Source organism: Macaca thibetana, chromosome 6 (genome assembly GCF_024542745.1).
Source record: "Macaca thibetana thibetana isolate TM-01 chromosome 6, ASM2454274v1, whole genome shotgun sequence".
NCBI lineage: Eukaryota > Metazoa > Chordata > Mammalia > Primates > Cercopithecidae > Macaca > Macaca thibetana.
The window spans coordinates 129,395,140-129,414,530 of NC_065583.1; the positions used below are offsets into that span (position 1 = coordinate 129,395,140).

Sequence of the window (19,391 nt, forward strand, 5' to 3'; positions counted from 1 at the left end):
AAAAGGAATGTTACCATCCCTCATGCTAATCCTTTTCATTTTAAATAAACAGGATCTAAAAATAATAATAATGCTTAGAAGTCCTAACCACATCAAGAATGCTTCAGATCAGTGACCCAAGGAACCTTCGAGAATGGATGAAATAGGCCCAAAGCTGAATTCACCTAATTTTAGGCCAAAAAAAACCCAAAAAACAAAACAATACCAAAAAAATCTTCAGATACTGGGAGAACAAATCTCAATTGCTCAATTGTATCTCATGAAAACAATTTTTCAAAATAAAACAAGAGATATTTAAGATTCATTAAGTTCTTGTCATTTAAAATTTTAAGACAAATATTTTCTAATGGAATTACACATATTTGTATGATTCTTCTAGTTATATCCATGGTAATAAATAATCTTTTTAGTTGGAAATAAAACCCACTTGTGCTCTATTATTAGAGAAAATATCTACATAAATTAGTTTTTAAGATAACTAAAGTCTATCTTTTGAATAAAATTTTAACCACTTGCAAAATTTCTAACACACTTAAGGTACTCAGATGCCTTGTCAAGTAGGGTAACAAAAATCATTTTCACCTGTTTGTTTTAATAACAGAGAATCAATTTTTATGAAAATCAGGCATGCCCTCAGGTCCTAACAAAGTATACAAAGCTGAATGGATCTATGCCAAAAACGCCAGATTTTACTTTCTTACTTTAGTCTGATTTTATACTTCTGTCCCCTTTCTTACCACATGACTTCCAGTATCACTTACAGACTAACCCTTAAAAAGGGGAAGGCTAAGTTACTAACATTTGGAAGGCTTATGAAAGTGAAGCATACTTATGAGCCAGTAATGTTTTTATTTATGGAATGTATGTGAGCCATACACTTTAGCAAGCTTTGGGGAATGAGAGTTGGGGGAAATCAACTCTTTTATTTGCTAATTGGTATTTCCTTTAAAAGATAGATTTCCTCCAGATTTGAACTGTGTTAATAGTTACTCTAGAAAAATTGGAGATTTATGTGCCTATATTTTATGTTGTAAATAGACACACACCCAGAGACACTGAGAGAGACAGACAGTAAACAGAGGAGCACTAACCACAAACAGTTAACAAATGACCTTTGTGCTCATTCACCCGTCTGTTCCCCACCTTGCCTTTTATAGCAACTATAGCAACAGCCATGAGAGTCATTGTGGGGGAAAAAAAAAAAAAAAAGAAAACTAAAAAAATCCTGGAAGCTTCTAAAGAATGTGAGTAAAGGGGAGGAAGCTGTGAAAAAAAACAAATAAAGGGCACCGGTGGATCCAGAGTGCTGAAGGAGGCAGACTGGCCAGCCAAGCAATGAGTGTCTGGTACCCCAATATCCTCTCTCACAGAATGTGAACAGCTTTCCCTTTATGACACTGTTTAAACTTAATTGAAATTATCAAACAGACACTTTCCTCAAACATGTAAATCGTGAGGCAGTTCATTCAGGCTGTCAGTATGTATAAAGTTGCTCCGGCCACCTTTTTCTAATGGCTTCTCTATATCTTTTACATAGAGACAATGAGAGATTTGCTTGGGACAATCTGACCGTAATTTAGAAGTAGGAAATGGGAAGTATTTGTATCTTCTTTGCCTAACTCATATTAGTTACTCAAGTAAGCATTTCTTCCATTATTGCATTTTCTTGATTACAAGTTTTATGTTTTCTCTAAAACATTTATCAGAAGAAACTTCCTAAGCACTATGTAGAAGCCATGATATTTATCTGCCACTGTCAGCAAAAACATGAACTTAGTCCTCAACAGAATATTTCACTTCATTCTAGTGTCACCTCACCTCTGCGTCACCTGCACTAGAGTCACCACTTGCCTGTTGGGTAAAACCAGGATGCACCACTGAAATAAAAAGAGGTCAGACAATACAAGAAAAGCCAGTAGAAATTGCCAAACGTATCAGAATACACACAGGCTTTCTAAGGATATGGGAGAGTAGCCCAAGTGAGAGAGACCTGCCAAGAGAAAGGCACTTGAGCCCACCCTGAAACAGGATTTTTGACTTCACAGAGAAATTATTTAATTTTCAATAACACAATTCAATTAAGGAAAGGGAAATACAAGGCTAAGCAAATAAGAAATGAAGACAAAAACCCAACCTTTCAAATCTAAAGAAAATAATCTGTTTTAAAGAACATGTGAAGATCAGGAACCCAGAACAGGAGAAAGGAAAGGCAGTTAATGCTGGCATCTGATAATAACCAAAATACGGAGTCTGGAGAATCGCTGGACTCTAAAAATTATAAAGGTTTAGATTTAAACTTTGTACACTGACGAAAAGAAAACTGCGTGCATTTATATTGATCAATGTACAATACTGCTGCTTTTTAACTTTTGTGTATATGTAGGGTAGATTTTTTTTAAGTGAAAGCAAGTTTATTTAGAAAGTAAAGGAATAAAAAGGTGGCTACTCCATAGGCAGAAAACTAGTGTAGTTTTTTATTAGAAATTGTTGTTCAATAATAGTACATGTTACAAATAAATATTATTTTAAACTGAAAAAACTGTAGACTTTCAAATCAGTTAGGGTGGTCACCCAACAAAAGGGCATTTTTTTCCCCCTTAGTCTCCTCGTTCATGTTACTCACAACAAGCATTGGGCTAATGCTATGAATAATAATAACAAACACTGCCTTCTGTCAGGCCCTGTGCTGAACACTGTCTGAATATGTATAGGAAAGGGTTAACTCAGCAGGCCTTGTTTGCTCAGACTCTGTACATTCCCAAGAAAGGTCTGCCTTTAGGACTGGTCCTTGGCCAGCTCCTGGAGATTGAGCTCTCAGCTCTTAGAAAATTCTACCTGGTAAGAGTAGTTTTGCATGTTTGAGGTCTTGAGCCACAAAATACCAGTTTAATCAGATAGTTTATCTTAACAAATGTGATTTATGGCAAACATAGATCTCTAATCTCCCATTCTCTCTCATATATCTATATAGCTATATTTATCTATCCCTATCTATATACCTATCTATATCAAATACGAAGATATGTCTATAGCAATTGTATATACACAGAGAGATAGTATGAAGAGAGACACGGATATTATTCTTCATTTTAGAATGTTATCTTGGCATGTTTAAAAGGAAAAGCTTAAGATGTGTTGCAGCTGCAGTACGTGTGTGTTATATGCATGTGTGAGAGACACACACAAACACATTTCAAACATGTTTTATGTTTAAGCTCAATATTCAAACACAGAAATATAACATCTATTCTTAATACATTTTATGTAAGTATTGCAGCAGCATTATTAAATATTGTATTTCTATGGTGGTTGAAAATTAGTAGGCAGAGAATTTTTGTAATGGTTCTTAATAATTTTTGTAATAGTAAATAATTTTTGTTTAGTATAGTTTTATAATCTATATATGAACAAAGTTGATATTTCTATTCATATAAAAATGGGATTTACTCTCATGTACTTATCTACATGCTAAAACCATAAGTTATCAATTTTAGTTCTGTGCCAAGGCATTTTTACTGAATAAAAATAATTAGCTAATTTTATATTTTCCTGATTCAAATTTATATGCCTGTGTAATGCACAGGGGTATTTTTGTTTTTTTGTTTTTAATTTCTGTAAATCAGAATCTTCAGATGTTGAAAAAGTCTTTCCCTTAAGATTTAAAAGGTACCTTTGAAATGCAGCATATCCCAAAAGGCAACCCAGAGGCTGGCAATGTCAACATTTTTCTGTTTTAAAAAACCTCTTATGAAAACTATTGCCATACTAAATTTTTTACTTGCTGACGACTTACAGCTGGAAAGGATTCTGTACATATAAGACATCAAATATTGAGGATACTGGAAATTTTAAATTAATGGCACAGAAAGTCAACAAAGGAAGTTCATATGAAATCAAACCAGTAATATGATTACAAAAAAGTTAAAAATTTTTCTTGGCCCCAGTCTCATCATTTCTGAGCCAAATACAATTCTCATTGAAATCACCTAACTGAAACTGAAATTATCATTCTAGGCTGGTTTTCCCGTAAAGATGGACTGCTCCAAAAAGGAGAATCAAGAAAGAATTTGGCTCACAGTGAATTATTAAAACTTTGTCTTAGTTAACTAAAATTAAATCTGACTGTTTTTTGTTTTTTTTTATTTTATTTTATTTATTTTTTTTTTTTTTTGAGACGGAGTCTCGCTCTGTCACCCAGGCTGGAGTACAGTGGCCGGATCTCAGCTCACTGCAAGCTCTGTCTCCCAGGTTTATGCCATTCTCCTGCCTCAGCCTCCCGAGTAGCTGGGACTACAGGCGCCCGCCACCTCGCCCGGCTAGTTTTTTTGTATTTTGTAGTAGAGACGGGGTTTCACCGTGTTAGCCAGGATGGTCTCGATCTCCTGACCTCGTGATCCGCCCGTCTCGGCCTCCCAAAGTGCTGGGATTACAGGTTTGAGCCACCGCGCCCGGCCTAAATCTGACTGTTAACTACAGAAATCATTTCAAATTCTGTGATGATAATAAAGTAATGACTGCTTTTCAGCCTGGAGGAACTAACTTTTTTTTTTTTTTTTTTTTTTTTTTTTTTGTGCTGCATATCTAGCTGTGGTGCATTTTAATGAGAAATGATGACTGCATCAGCTTATATCCATGGAGCAGATTTTAGCATTCAGCTTGGGTCTCCCAGTCAACATCTATGAGTCTCTTCTTAAGGAGATCAATGACACAGATACATTAGACTAACAAATGTGATGCCAACAATCAAGAATTCACTCAGTTAAGATTTTCACTCAGTTAAGGTTTTGCACATGAGAAACCTAGAATTTACTAGATTCTTGTACTTGCGAGGCTTCACTCATTTCCCTGAATCACAAAAGCTACAGAGTATTTAGATAGAAATACACATACTCTTAACATGAACCATTTTAAATATATGTATTACCGTGTGCACAGGAGTACACTTTAAAGCAGGGACTTCACTCTTCAATCTCTCCAATCATGCGTTACCCAAAGTAGCATGTGGTTCCCTAAAGCTTAACAATTGACATTGCCTTAAAAAAGGGGTTTTCTTCCCGACTAATCAGAAAAATTCTGAGAAACGATTTTAAATCTTTCACTAAACTTCTCATTTGGTCACATGGAGGAAAATGATTTCACCAAATAGATACTCTCATTGATTTTTTAATGTAATTTATCAAAGAAATCAAATATTTAGATAAATTCCAGATTTTCTCCACCATGAGCTTCTCCAAAAGTACATTCCATCATAGACTGCTCACTAAGAAGCTCTACTGCAGTCAGTGACCAAATTTAGGAGGACATAATGACTACTTCTGCTACACAGAATCATTATCCATCTCTAACACTTCCCTATGAGACGGAAGTCGGACTTCTAATCAGGTACCAGAGAAGGCTCTGCCAACTTCAGGGCTTTGATGAATAAGAAAGGTTGAGAGCCCTTATCATAAATGGATTCAGTATAACTGAGTGAGAGAGTGAGAGAACCACAGAAATAAATCCTCATGTAGAAAAGTTAGGGGCATCAAATGCCAAATGCCGGTTAACCAAAGCTTTCTTTGTCATAAAGCAACTTCTATAAAAATTGCTGAAAATAAATTCTTCATGGCTCAATATGAATCAGTAATTTCCATTTCTATTACACTGTTGTTTACCCAAAAACTATTTTTAATCAATAAGACTCAGAGTTTGCCAAAGTGTTTTCCACAAAACAACTGTTTTGAGATATTTCAGATTTGTAATCAAGTAAGTCTGAAAAACCCAAAATACTTCATTCACCTCTTGGATATGCATAAAGAACACTAACACATAATGTTCTAAAAAGCCAATCATTAAAACTGTTTTATATTGTTTAAGCATTTCCTAGACATATTTGGCTACAAATCTAACATCCACTTTAACAGTTTGGGAAATGCCAACACATAATGTAGGAATACTACTCTGTCATTTAAGAAACTAGAAAATATTTACTATATTCTAGGCAGTTGGCTAGCAGTTGGAGTTCTAGTCTCTAAACAAAATATGGACTTATTTCTGCGACTTTTTTGTTTTAATGTGACATCACTCTTTTAAGCAGCTCTGTGCTTAACAATTTTTTTTTTCCTGGTTTGTTTTCCACTTTTGTCTGTATTTTATTCCTTCACAGATGTGAAAGGCTAACAAATATAAACTAGTTACATTAATCAGCCTCTGCCTCAGTTCTACACTCCAAATACAGTATATATTCTATCAACAATCCTTGAATAATAACAACTTGTACTTGTTTTTTAAACAATAAAACAGGCTGGGCACCATAGCTGGCTCATGCCTGTAATCCCAACACTTTGGGAGGCCAAGGCGGGCGGATCACCTGAGGTCACCTGAGTTCAAGACCAACCTGGCCAATATGGTGAATTCCCGCCTCTACTAAAAATACAAAAAAATTAGCCAGCTGTGGTGGTACATGCCTGTAATCCCAGTTACTGGAGAGGCTGAGACGGCAGAATCGCTTGAACCCGGGGGGCGGAGGTTGCAGTGAGCCAAGATCGCACCACTGCACTCCAGCCTGGGTAACAAGAGCAAATACTCCATCTCAAAAATAAAATAAACAATAAAACAATGATAAAAACACAAATAACTACAGCACTTCAGAGTTAGTTGACAAATCCACCTTTTCAATCTATATTTCAAAATGTTCAGAAAGACACCATCCTAGGGGAAGTCAACCAGCAGCAACCTCTCTGCTAATTTTTGTACACAGAAATTTGACCTGACTGCACAAAGGTTTCAATAGATGTCTCCCTCTAAAATTAATATTGAATAATTTATCATCTTCCATTTAATACCAAGAGGGTATCAGCCGCAAACGGAAATATCACTCATATGCAAATAACATTCAAGGCTTTTATCGTTGTGGTTATTAATCTGTAATGGATGGACATAAATCTATTTACATTCTCATCCTATCCTCAAATTTTACTATCCTCTCCTCTCATTCTTACTTTGTTCTACTCATATTGTCACTCTATCCTCCTATGCATGAAATGTTATGTATTCTAATCAACAGAGATGCCATTCGTAGGCAAGGAAAAAATACAATGAACTGCTCTTTGTGATAAGAACCATGATCTTGATATCCAAACCAATCATATTATGTGACACAGATGTTATCAATCAATAAACTTTACACAGCTTTATACTAAATTAATACAAACTGCTGTTGAGTGGACGGTGGATGGTCACTAAGCAAACAGAAGCATGTAGGTATTAGGAAGCATGAGAAACATGTATCAGTGGACAGGGAAGGCAGCCCTCAAAGGCCAAGAATGTAAGTTTTAGGTCTATATGGAAAAAGCTGTGGTCATATTTGAAGGCTTCTGAACAGAGGAATGATTAATTTCATGCTTAAAGAGTTCAGATGTAAATAAACTGGATGGATAAGAAACTCAAAATCAAGAATTTTAAGACACTGGGTTAAGGTGATTGATCTAAGTCAAAGCCAACAGGGCATGGGCTAAATGTTGACATGAGGTGGGATGAAGAGGCATTTCAAAGTAGAGGTTGGTGGAGCTTCAGGAACGAGAAGAGGAAGACTTGACTTGAAATCTGAAACTGTAATCCCCATACCTGGCTCAAAAGATGTGATACTGACTAGGAAGAGGCTGGAGAGAGAAGCTTCTTTTAAAGAGATAATAAGGGATTGTTTTGATGTGCTGGGTTGAGGTGAAAATGACAAATATTCAGGTGGAAGTGTCCAGCATTCAAGTAGGATAACTTGGAACAGAAAGCCCAAATTATGTCACGGTGAAATGAGGATAATAAGTCTTATTAATAAAAACACACCTAACTAGTCTTTCCTGGGAAACATGAAAGATGGAATTTCAGAAATTTAGAGAATGAAAAAGGAAAGATTACAAGGCAATAAGTTGACTAAAATAGACTAAAATAAACTAATCAGTGGCAGCTATCTTAAAGCAAGCTATATCTTCTACAGCACAATCTACCCAAATGCAAATCTGGGCAGAGAATTACAAAATATTTTTAGGATTGATAAAATTTCAGCTATATGTCTGCTTAAAAATGCTACAGAGAGAAATTATGGGAAATTTAGATGGATTGGCCAAATATTTGCATAAGGATTCCACAGCCAATGTACATACTTTTCCAACTATTATGGTTAGCACTGGGCTTAGGCACTACCTTTGCCAACCAGTAGATTTTCAGTATTGCCCCTGGCAGACATCCCATTAGGAATCTCTCCCCATTCCCAAACATTCCCAACTATTCTAGTCATGCCAATTCAACCAATGTCCCTTAAGCCTTACATAAACATTGACTTACACTGAAATGTATCCTATGACTCTTACTAACTATGACTTACTTAAACACCCAAGCCTCTGTTTTTCCTGCTATAAAATGTGAAGTAGCTGACAAAATGCCTATTTGTATTTTTTGGAAACACGGGATAAGGCAAGGCCAGCAAAGAAAACAGCAGAGACAATGCTTAATAAATATCACTAGTAGGATCACCTTAATCCATGAAGAAAATAGAGTTTAAATTTTTTAAACAAAAAAACTCAATAAAGGTATACTTATGTGAAATTGGTGGTTATTTTCGGTCAGTGCTTTTAAAACTCAACAATGAAACTGTTTTCAAAAAAAATTGTTATACGTAACAGAAAAAAGCAGCTGCAATTTTAAAAAAGATATAAAGACCCAGATTCTCGCTCATTCATTCAGCTCGCTTCACACTCCTTCCCCACAGCTACCCCAGTTCCTGAGGCAGGTTCCTAGGGCGCCAAGAAACACACTTTTAAAAAATCAATATTCTGAATATATAATAAGTGATGTAAAAGTATGGTGAGAAAGTCCCCATTGCCAAGGGAAACATGTTAATTAAAAAAAAAAATCATCACTCTTTTCATTGTGACATCTTGAAGAACACGGAATGGCTTCAACATAACTGTATATGCCAAGATTTCTGGAGTGGGCACGTTTGATCTTCTTTCATAATGAAAATTGACAAACCTTTTTAAGGGGATAGTATTGCTTCTTTATCCTCCCCCTCCTCACCCCTGCACACACATACACTTCTCCTTTCTGGGGAACTCCAAAGAAAACAAAGGCCCTTTAGCAATCAAGTAGATTGTCTCTCTTGATGGCATCCCATGAGTTATGGAATTACACACTGGGGGCCACGTGGATTAGGGCCCCTAGAAAGTTTCCTTGATCACCAGAGTGGTGTCGATTTTTTCAACTGAATTAATTACTCTTGGAGTCCAAACTCTCCAGTGTGCCACAGTCCTCATCATTCCCTAGTATCTGAAATACTGCATTATCTGTCCCCTAAAAGTATTTGAACACGTGACCCAGAGAAGAGGACTTATAACTTGACTAGGCAACTTCTGTCACGCTGGATTCGTATGAAATTCCATCACAAAGGCAGGGCGCGGTGGCTCAAGCCTGTAATCTCAGCACTTTGGGAGGCCGAGACGGGCGGATCACGAGGTCAGGAGATCGAGACCATCCTGGCTAACACGGTGAAACCCCCGTCTCTACTAAAAAATACAAAAAATTAGCCGGGCGCGGTGGTGGGCGCCTGTAGTCCCAGCTACTCGGGAGGCTGAGGCAGGAGAATGGCGTAAACCCGGGAGGCGGAGCTTGCAGTGAGCTGAGATCCGGCCAGCGCACTCCAGCCTGGGCGACAGAGCAAGACTCCGTCTCAAAAAAAAAAATAGAAATTCCATCACAAGTCACATCACCAGACTGGGGACCCTGAAGTGTTTGAGTATCCACATCTGGTCATTTAGGCTAGGAAATTCCTTCTTGTCTGCCAGATCTATTAGCATTCATTTTGTAAGTCATTCAACACCTACTTACTGAGAAGGAATACTGGACTAGACAGCGTGCTAGGGGCTGGGGAAACTGCAATGCATAGGAGAGAATTCCCATCATCAAGAGGCTCACAGTCAAACAGACATAAATACGCAATTACAATATACTGTAACAACATGGTTTTCGAAACACCTAGCAGAATCATACAGACGAAGATGCCAGGAAAGGCTTCTCAGAGAATCTGGCTTAGCAACTATCTCAACAAAGGGAGCTGAGCAGGGATGGGCCAAAGGAGAAGATAGAAAGTAGGTTGTGGGTGAGTTTTCCAGGCAGCATGTGCAAAGGCCCATGAGAAAGAGGAAGGAGCCTGTGCTTTGAGGAATATTCGATTACTATTATCAGTGTCACACTTGCTATTTATCTAGACAGAAGCTCCTGAAACAAAAAGGATACACTTCAAAAGATGCCAATATATCCATGACCACACAAAAGAGTGTCTAGTCATATAATAAAGGGTGTGTACATATGCAGGCAACTCACATCCTGCCAAATTTAATATTAAATTTCTAATTTCATTATAATTTCTAATAAAACATTAGACTTACTATCATAGAGAGTCATACTCCTTGATTGGGAAACTCTCAATAAACATTCTTTAGTCTCACATATTTTCTAAAGGAAAGAAATTAATGTTATATTGTTGGGTGAAAAAAAAAGTGGTCTCAAAAGAGTATAATACAATTTGGGGATGCATACATATTTTATATGCATATAGAATTATAAAAATCCAAAAGAATAAATTTTAATATGTTAACAGAAGTCATGTATTTTTTACTTTCTTCTTTTTGGCATATCTTTTTTTCTAACTTCCCCCCCCCCCCAAAATAATTCTTATTTGTGCACTTTTAAAACCTCACAGTAATATTTTCACAATACATTCCTGGCTGAAAGTTCATACTCGGAATGCCAGAGTAGTCCATGGCCAGGCCCACTGGGCTCCCCTTGCTCTCTCCTTGGCTTTGGTAACCACTGGCCCCAGGGACTCAGCCTGCTTTCCTATCCATCCCTCAGTAGCTATCACCATGCAGGTTACCCCTTCTGTTTCTTCTACCACTAACTCCATGTCTGACTGCAAGTGAAAGGAACAGAAGCCCAAACCTTTGGGTTTTAAGGAGTTTATTGCTAATCAGTAAAACAGAAAGAGACAGGAGATAAGCATGACAAAGTATAGAGAAGAAATGACTTTTGCCTAAACTTCCAAATTGTGTACAATTGAAGCCTCTGCTTTATAGTTCTTAGCACACCTCTCAAATAAGAAGGCACTACTGGGAAGGCTCTGAACCTGTGGCAGAACCACTGATAGCTGTGGAGCTATTCCAAGGAGTCTGGGAATTAGGGGGATTATCAAGATCACTGTTAGAATAAATTAATCTTACCATATATATAGCACAAGTTTTCAAGCATATGTAAATGCTACTAATAACTAAATAATTGCACCTTGTTTTTCTTTAAACTGTAACTCTCAAGTATGCTTCTACATAATTTTTTGATGGTAAAGTGTCTGCATGCTCAAAAAACTTGAGAACATTAATGGAGAAGAAGGAGGTCTTGGAAGTGTGACAGAACAGGTTTACATGGAAGCTTCATTTAATTGGCAGAAGTGACTATGGGTCTTCAACTCTCTGAGCTTCAGTTTGCACATCCAAAAGCTAGGATACAATTCCATGAACCTTTCTACCTCAAGTCCACAAGGCAAAATAGCAAGATATTAACTGCCACTCTGATGACCACCAAATAAAAGGACAATTTATTAGGCCACTTGCCAGTATGGACACAATCGCCTCTTGGCATTTCTTATTATCCACAGAAAAATTAAAAGTATACATGTAGAGGCCGGGCGCGGTGGCTCACGCCTGTAATCCCAGCACTTTGGAAGGCCGAGGCGGGCGGATCACAAGGTCAGGAGATCGAGACCATGGTGAAACCCCGTCTCTACTAAAAATAGAAAAAATTAGCCGGGCGCAGTGGCGGGCGCCTGTAGTCCCAGCTACTCGGGAGGCTGAGGCCAGAGAATGGCGTGAACCCGGGAGGCGGAGCTTGTAGAGAGCTGAGATTGCGCCACTGCACTCCAGCCTGGGCGACAGAGCGAGACTCCGTCTCAAAAAAAAAAAAAAAAAAAAAGTATACATGTAGAACAAAATGATTGTATTTTTTTTTTTTTTTTTGAATAGTAACATGTAAGATCAATATTTGTCTTTAAAAATACCGCGTAACTCGTTCTCGGAAAGTGTCAAAAAGAAAATGGTACATTTTAATCTACAACTTGAATTTAAAAATATCCTTGAAATATGTTCTTAATGGTTAGATGAAATGGTAATTAAATACAAATAGAGATAATCATATACTCTCTTTCCATAAGGCTCCCAACTCCTTCAGTGAAGTCTAGTTCACCTAAAGTGACACTATTAATTCAATATTATAAGTTGATAAGCACATTAAATCAAAAATACAGCAAGATTATTTTAAGAGTCTGACTGAAATGTCAGGATGAGAAATAGATTAATAAATATTGGTTTCTAATGTTGGTAATGAAAACAAATATGTTATTTTCAGAAAATAAACGGTCTTCCCCATTATATACAAATTATAAAGGGATTATCTGCAGTTACTACACTGTAACAACTTTTTACATATTGTATTATAGAACAAGCTTTTGAGATGACAAAGCAACACATCAGCAGTTTAATCAATTGTCTTTCTTTTTTAACAAGCTGGTCTACATTAGATTAGATATAAAAGACCCAGGTATACTTGCGCTCAATCTTAGCCAAATGGCTAAGAAACATCCAAGTACATTTAAATCAGTGACAAAAGGAAACACTATCCCTTAATAAAATTACATAAAATAGGAAACATCTCTTACTTTAAGAGCAACCATGGTACTTGTTCCTATGGTGAAAACTGATGTTATCTTGATTAATTATTCATCCCAACACCTGGCCTTGCTCCCTTTTCCACCTCTAGCTATGTTAACACTAGAGTTCAATAATTTGCTGATAAAGAATCTTAACTGCAGTATCTAACAGATCTTAGTGATTAAGCATATGACTTACCCTTTGATTGCACAGATAAGTCAACTGAGGCCAAAAGAACTAAGGTATCTTATTAAAAATCAGAAAGCTAGTTAGTTGAAAAGCCCACCTGTCCTTCCTGCCCACATGTCTCACCAGAAAAACAGTAATGGTGAAAAGTCAACTCTGATTTTAATGGGCCACTTTGTGTATTTTAACTGTTAAAATAATGGAAGAGGGTATTAGTCATATACGAAGATCCTTTAGATATGATGTGTAGGACCAGCGTTAATTTAATCAACCAGGTCTCCTCTCATTGAATTATTAATTCATAATTACAAAGATGACATTACAGTAAATTAAGAAATACTGTAATTTCATTATCTCCCAAAGAGTATACACTGAAGTTTGGTGATTCACTGTTATATTTTCAACTAGTAAATCAATGTGCCAATTCTGGGGCTTAGGCATATTGTATATACTCGAATGATATTCATTTTAATTAAATTTGTTTTAAGATGTAGAATGTAATACAGATCCTACGTGTTTTTAAAAGTGCACATCAATTTCAAGCTTTTAAAAATGTATGTACACAAGAAAGCTTCTTTTGCAATATATATGTTTATAAACGTTTCCATTAGCTAAGATATATTTTGGAACGTGATCAAACAATATTGAATTTGACATCAAGTCTTAACAGCAGGGCTGGTCTCAGGAATTCCCTTCTAAGCTATATCTGATACTTCTCATATGTGGCTACTGCTCTTTTAAACTACTGTGTCCCTAAAGGGCTAAAAGGAAGAAAATCCTAACCTAACAAGTTAAGGCAGCAAGGCATAGTATTTGAATGGCTACCTTTCATTTTAACTCTACTTCCTGAATTCAAAATTGGATTTGGGTTTGTTTCAAGTTGTTCACAATTTACTAACGAAATGTGCATCTCTCATTCTTCCCCCAAAAGAAAGAAGTCATCCACTCCAGCTACATATAAGTCTCCAATTTCTTTCTTACAACTAAACGTGAAAACCGAAATACCACTCATTGAAAAAAAAAAAAAAATGTGTAGAGAATTGGCAAGCTGCATGTTTATGTGAACCTTCAGAAAACATGGAAACACGCAGCCCCAACTCACCAGGAAAATCAACACTTGTGATCAAACTATTTTGTGACATTTTATGTCTTTTATACATTTCACTTCATATCCAGTATTCCAGTTTTGCACCGGCTTGCCTGTATCAACCCCAAATCGCCTAAGAGTAATCTAGTACTGTAGCAGAACAGTTTCAACGTTCATTGCCTGTGGCGTGGTCTTCCAAACAGCTGAATCAAACATTGATTCCCCTCCCCCCGCTATTTAAAACCGAGGGACGTCAGGCTTCGGTTGTGGGTAAAGAAAAGCCACAATAATCAAACAAACAAGCAACCAAAATACCCGAACACGGAACACGCTAAGAACAAAGGAAACACAAGCATGTGAACAGGAAATGAAGCAACTCTATACACATAAATACCTTCTGGAGCCGCCAACGTAGGTAAAAGTAAAGGTGGAGTCTGAGTATCTGAAATCTGAAACAGAAAGTCCTGTTAAAAGCTACCCACGGAGTGGATTTGTTTTAACCCCGATCATGACTTAGGCCCCCCATTTGGTGGAGTCAGGGGAGGCCTGGCCGGGCAGGAGGCGAGGGCTGGAGGGTGGCGAGGTACCCGCTCTGCGCCGCGTCCCAGGGGATGCGGCGGGTCCCCGACTGGGTGCAGCTGGAGGCCGCCCCCCGCAACAAGTGCCGGGTGCCATGGCAACGGCGGGAATTTCGCGGTCAGGGAGGCCGGAAGCAGCACCTGCCGGGCTCGCGGCAGCGAATGCAAAATCCGATCTCTCTCCCGGGCGAGCAAAATGGACGAAAGGCGACCCCCAGGAAGGGGCGCTGGGTGCCTTGGGAATCCGAGGAATCCCTTCTCTTTGCCAGTCGGAGGGGACTAGAGGGCGCCGAAGGGGCCGAAGATCGGCCGAGCGCTGCCCCCGGGGGTCCTCGGCGCCGGGCGCAGCTGACCAGCGCAGCGCAGCGCAGCGCAGCGGGCTCCATTCCCGGCAGCCGCCGCTCAGCCCATTGCGCAAACCCGGTGGATCCAACCAACCCCGCTCTGCCGCTGCTGCTGGAACCCAGGAGGCGTGCTTGGAGGCTTCGGGCACTACGCGGGAGTGGAAATACCACGTACTGTCCTTTCGCCTAGACCTCCGCTCGGGCCACGCGGGTTCTGCCCTCAAAGCTGGTGGCTGCCCCAGACTTGGGGGTGGGGGGAGGGGAAGGGGAGAGGCTGGCGCCCCCTCCCCCTTTTAGCTCCCGCGGTCGTTGCAGCAGCTGTTGCCAAATGAACCCCAGAATGGGGACGTGCAACCCTCCACCCCACCCCCAGCCACACACGTCGCGGTCAGAAAACTGGGAAGGGGGCGCTGGGTCCAAGGTTCTGGAAAAGCAAGAACTCACCTGCAAACAGGCAGTCCTTCTCAGCTCTGGACTTCTGGATCACGACGTCGATATCCTTCTGAATTCGCTCTTGCCTTGAACACATCCCCATTAAATAAATCCCTGGAAAAGAAGCAGCCGCTATTTCCACCCCACCCCACCCCCCTCGCACGCTTCCAGCTTTCGTAAATATTCAGTTAAAAATGAAACCTCTGGCCGAGGCAGGGGCTGAAGGCGAAGTGGTTTCGGAAGTGATCCTGGGTGAGAGAAGAGGAGGAGGTGGAGGAGGAGGAGGAGGAGGGGGAGGTCGGCTTTGCATTCCCAGATGTGACCGCCCAGCTGCTGCTCGCCGCTGCTGGATTCCAATTTCCTCCCCTTCTGACAATGGATGGTGATGACACTGAGTCTCACTTTCTCCCTCCCCCGCCCGGACCAACGGCCGTGGGGGGCCGAGGGTGCAGGAGACGGCCGGAGAGCGATCACCGGCGGGGCGGCGGGCGCCGGCGAGGGGCGAGCCCCGCTCCGGCTCACGCGCGCACACCCCTCACGGCCCGCACGCCGGCCTTCCACACCCGCGCACACTCGCGCCCGCGGGCGGCGGCGGCCGTGCCCAGGCTGCTGCAGCGCCGCCCGCCCGCCGCAGACCCTCCGCGCCCGCCGCCTAGTCACCCCGCCCGGCTGCGGGCCGCCGGGGCTAGCAGAATATCAGCCATCCCGGGCGGGAGCCGCGTCTGCCCACCCCGACCTCCACTCGCGCTGAGAGCTGAGCGGCAGTGTAGGTAGTGAAGACTCCCTGGGGCTCCCAGCCTTCCCTCTCCGCGCCCCTCCCCCCACTCACTTTTATGAATTCGACTCCACTTTCTAAAGGAATTACGAGTCATGTGGCAAACCCAAACCGGAGTGGCTGGGAAGGGAAAAGGGGGGAAAAGAAAATCTTGAAAAATTAAAAAAATAGTAAGACGAAAAAATCTTTCCTTGTTGCCACATCACATAACACGGAAAAAGCCTTGAAATTACTTCAGAAGTGCACCCTCCCTTTCCCTCGGTGCCTGAGTCTTTTTCCTCCAGATGGAAGTAGTTCAGCCCCTTTGGGGCGCCGTTTACGAAACACAGCCCCTTTTGAGGGACTTCCGCCTCTTGAAAAGACTCACCAGTTCTCCCTTCCTAGGTGTTTCTGTTCATGAGAAATTGTCAGAATCAACTGGCACGTTCCGGGGTCTTCCTAAAAGATGGAAACCTGTTTGGCTTGATTTTAAAAACCACCTCCTTTGACAGTCAGTGAAGGGAAAGCTACAATCCAGATGCTCAGAAATGAGATACAGATCTGATTCTCACTTTCTGTTCTGCCTAAGGACACCTCAGGCTGACGTAGCTGCCCCACCTCTGTATTGGTTTATGCCCTAGGAGAGGTCTCCAGCAGGCAATTCTCTTGTTGATCTTTTCTCCACTGAGAAGGCTCCCGCCAGTAGACCGTAACTCGTTTAGCTTTGCATTCTCAGTGCCATGTACAGCGCCTGGAATACAGGAGGGTGACCTAAATGTTGGCTGAATGCATGAATGGTCATTTCTTGCAGCCTCTTTTCATTACCCTGTCTCATCAGCTTTCTTATCAGCATAAGGGCCCAAGAATTGCCAAACTGTTTCAGACCCTTAATCAGTTTAGTTCTGATTCTAACCGTGACAACACGTTGTTCAGCACGGTAGGAATGACTGCCATCCCTGAAGGAGTCTTAAGATTTTGTATAATCAAAGATTCTATGTTCTAACTCCTTTATCTTTCAGGAAAGAAATTACAAAATAGTTTCGTTATCCAGCCATATTCACTGTGAGTTATAAAAGGAAACCTTCTTCTGCATTATCGAGATCCACTGCAGCCTTTGATGTAGTAAAGCCGCAGTCACAACAGGCTGTATCTCCTGCTCAGTCCTCTCCTGAAATGCCTCCTGTTTAGAGTAGGACAGATTCAAGCCCTTAGTCCTTCCTGGATATGTTGCTTTGTGTAGGTCCTTTGGCTGCCAAAAACGCTTTCTTCTCTTCCACATCACCACTGAGAATCATGAGTATTTCTTCTTCCATTATGTGCTCTAACTTCTCTAAAAGTCTGAAAGTCTATTAACTCACAAGAATTTATTTTATAGTTATCTAGCCACAAGGTTTGCATCTTCCAAGTAGAACCCTTACTACAAATAAATGTGAAATAGTTTTAAAGCTACCAAATATTTTTTTTTTGTCTGGATCAGCTCTTAGTTTACTACTCACTCCTTAAAATAGGCCTTCTTGTGACTTGTCCGATATTTGATTTTTTTTTTAAGCTTCATGGGCTGCCCTGTTTTGGTTAAATAAAGCTAACCTCATCCTGTTCATGCCCTTAAGGTGTGATGTATTTAATAAATATTTTTAAATTTAAAGGAGTAAGATTAAAAAATAAAAACTAACCTATCTAGTATGTATTTCTGCAAGATAAATTTCTTTAATAAAAACTGTACCAGCCTAAATCCTTCCAAGGATCTTCCAGGCTAGATCCTTATGGAATAATTTGCTCAAAGTAAGTCAGCCCATATCCAGGATCCTTTCTTTACCTTGCCCCATCTCCAAATATTTAAGTGTTTATATTACGTGTGGTCAACATACTTCCCTTATCAAAAACTATATGCACCTTTGAGATGAAACCGTCCCTCCTTAAACACTCATGAGCATACAACATACACATGCATTCAGGAACATGGCACATAAGAAACCCTTCACCAATTTGTTAAATAAATAAAATCAATATTCACAGTGAGGGAGAACTCAGGTGGTATCCCAAACTAAATTGAAGATAATAATCTACATGTTGGATGATAGACTACCAAAAAAATTCCACCGGTTTAGAATAATGAGTCTAAGCCAACAGATAGAATTTATTAGCGAAAAACAGAAATTTTTTGCCTTTGCCAAAAGACCCAACTGTGGAAGTGTAAGGTAATGGACATGAGGCACTAAGTTCAATAATGTGATATAGGTATTAATAACTAACATTTATCCAGAACTTATTATTAACATGTATGCAGAACTTATCCAGAATTCATTAACATTTATCCAGAACTGCTAGAAACTGTTCTAAAAGCTTTACATATAGTAACTCATTTAATATTCATAATAACTGCATATACTAGCTGTTATTTTTCTCATTTTACAAAAGAGGAAACAGGCACAAAGGGATTAATTCATCTAAGATGAAACATGGACTACAAGAAACTCTTCTCTCTCCAAATCTTTCAGCAACTGAATTGAACTTAAAGGAATAAATGGGTACAGAAGCCACACTAGGAAGTAAACCGGCCCCGCCAATGGCTGCAGGCCAGGAGTGAAGCCAAGAAGCCCTATGATGGATTCTGAGGAGGGCTGAAGCCTATGGACTCTAAAAATAGCCTCTGCTAGTGGCAGTTATATTTCCCTTTCTTGCATTCAACTTCCTTTCCCAAATGACCCAGCCATTAGTACAGTCTTAAGAAAAGTAAAAGCCTGACTTCTGCCATTCCATGGTTATTAAGAAGAGGATAGGAGGCAGGATTAGCAAAGAGGGGAACAGCCTTCTTTGCCAAATGCATAATACTGTCATAAGTGGTAAATGCCCATGGGGGTGCCTACCATCCTTGCTGGGCTGTGGAAACAGCACTGGGACTGTTTGCTTTTGTGGCAGAACCAGTGAAGGAGGGACAGAGTAGGGCCGAGGCATTGCTGTGAGAAGACACCACAAAGGGCCTTTAAATAAAAGTGAGGAAGTGGGATTTCATCTGAGAAAAATGGAGAGCCACTGGAAGGAAGATGATCTGAAAAGTTCTTTCTGATTATTAGATTGGTATAGCTTCTCCTTATGGTGGTTCTGTAACAGAAAGAATGCCTGCTAAGGACCCAACTACCTTCTAAGTAGAGGGACTTCTGCAATTCTTTCCTTATAAAGCCGCTAGACTGGCATGGCAGCTCATGCCTGTAATCCCAGCACTTTGGGAGGTTGAGGTGTGAGGGTTGCTTGAGGTCAAGAGTTCAAAACCAGCCTTGGCAA

The 19,391-nt window shown here is 40.0% G+C and overlaps 1 protein-coding gene across 3 annotated transcripts in view; it reads right to left on the reverse strand.

Moving 5' to 3' along the window:
• PARP8 (poly(ADP-ribose) polymerase family member 8) overlaps positions 1 to 16,660 on the reverse strand; it is a 189,599-nt gene extending 172,939 nt beyond the window's left edge. The window contains exons 1-3 of one of the 3 annotated variants that reach the window (XM_050794091.1): positions 15,557 to 16,660; positions 15,368 to 15,469; positions 14,396 to 14,450 (exon numbers count right to left, since the gene is read on the reverse strand). In XM_050794091.1, the coding sequence (XP_050650048.1) occupies positions 14,396 to 14,450; positions 15,368 to 15,469; positions 15,557 to 15,665 (266 nt within the window). In that variant the 5' untranslated portion in view covers positions 15,666 to 16,660. Of the gene's footprint in view, positions 1 to 14,395; positions 14,451 to 14,588; positions 15,084 to 15,367; positions 15,470 to 15,556 lie in introns of those variants that run through there. The other 2 variants (XM_050794092.1, XM_050794093.1) reach the window with 2 other exon arrangements.
• Positions 16,661 to 19,391: the final 2,731 nt, after the last annotated feature.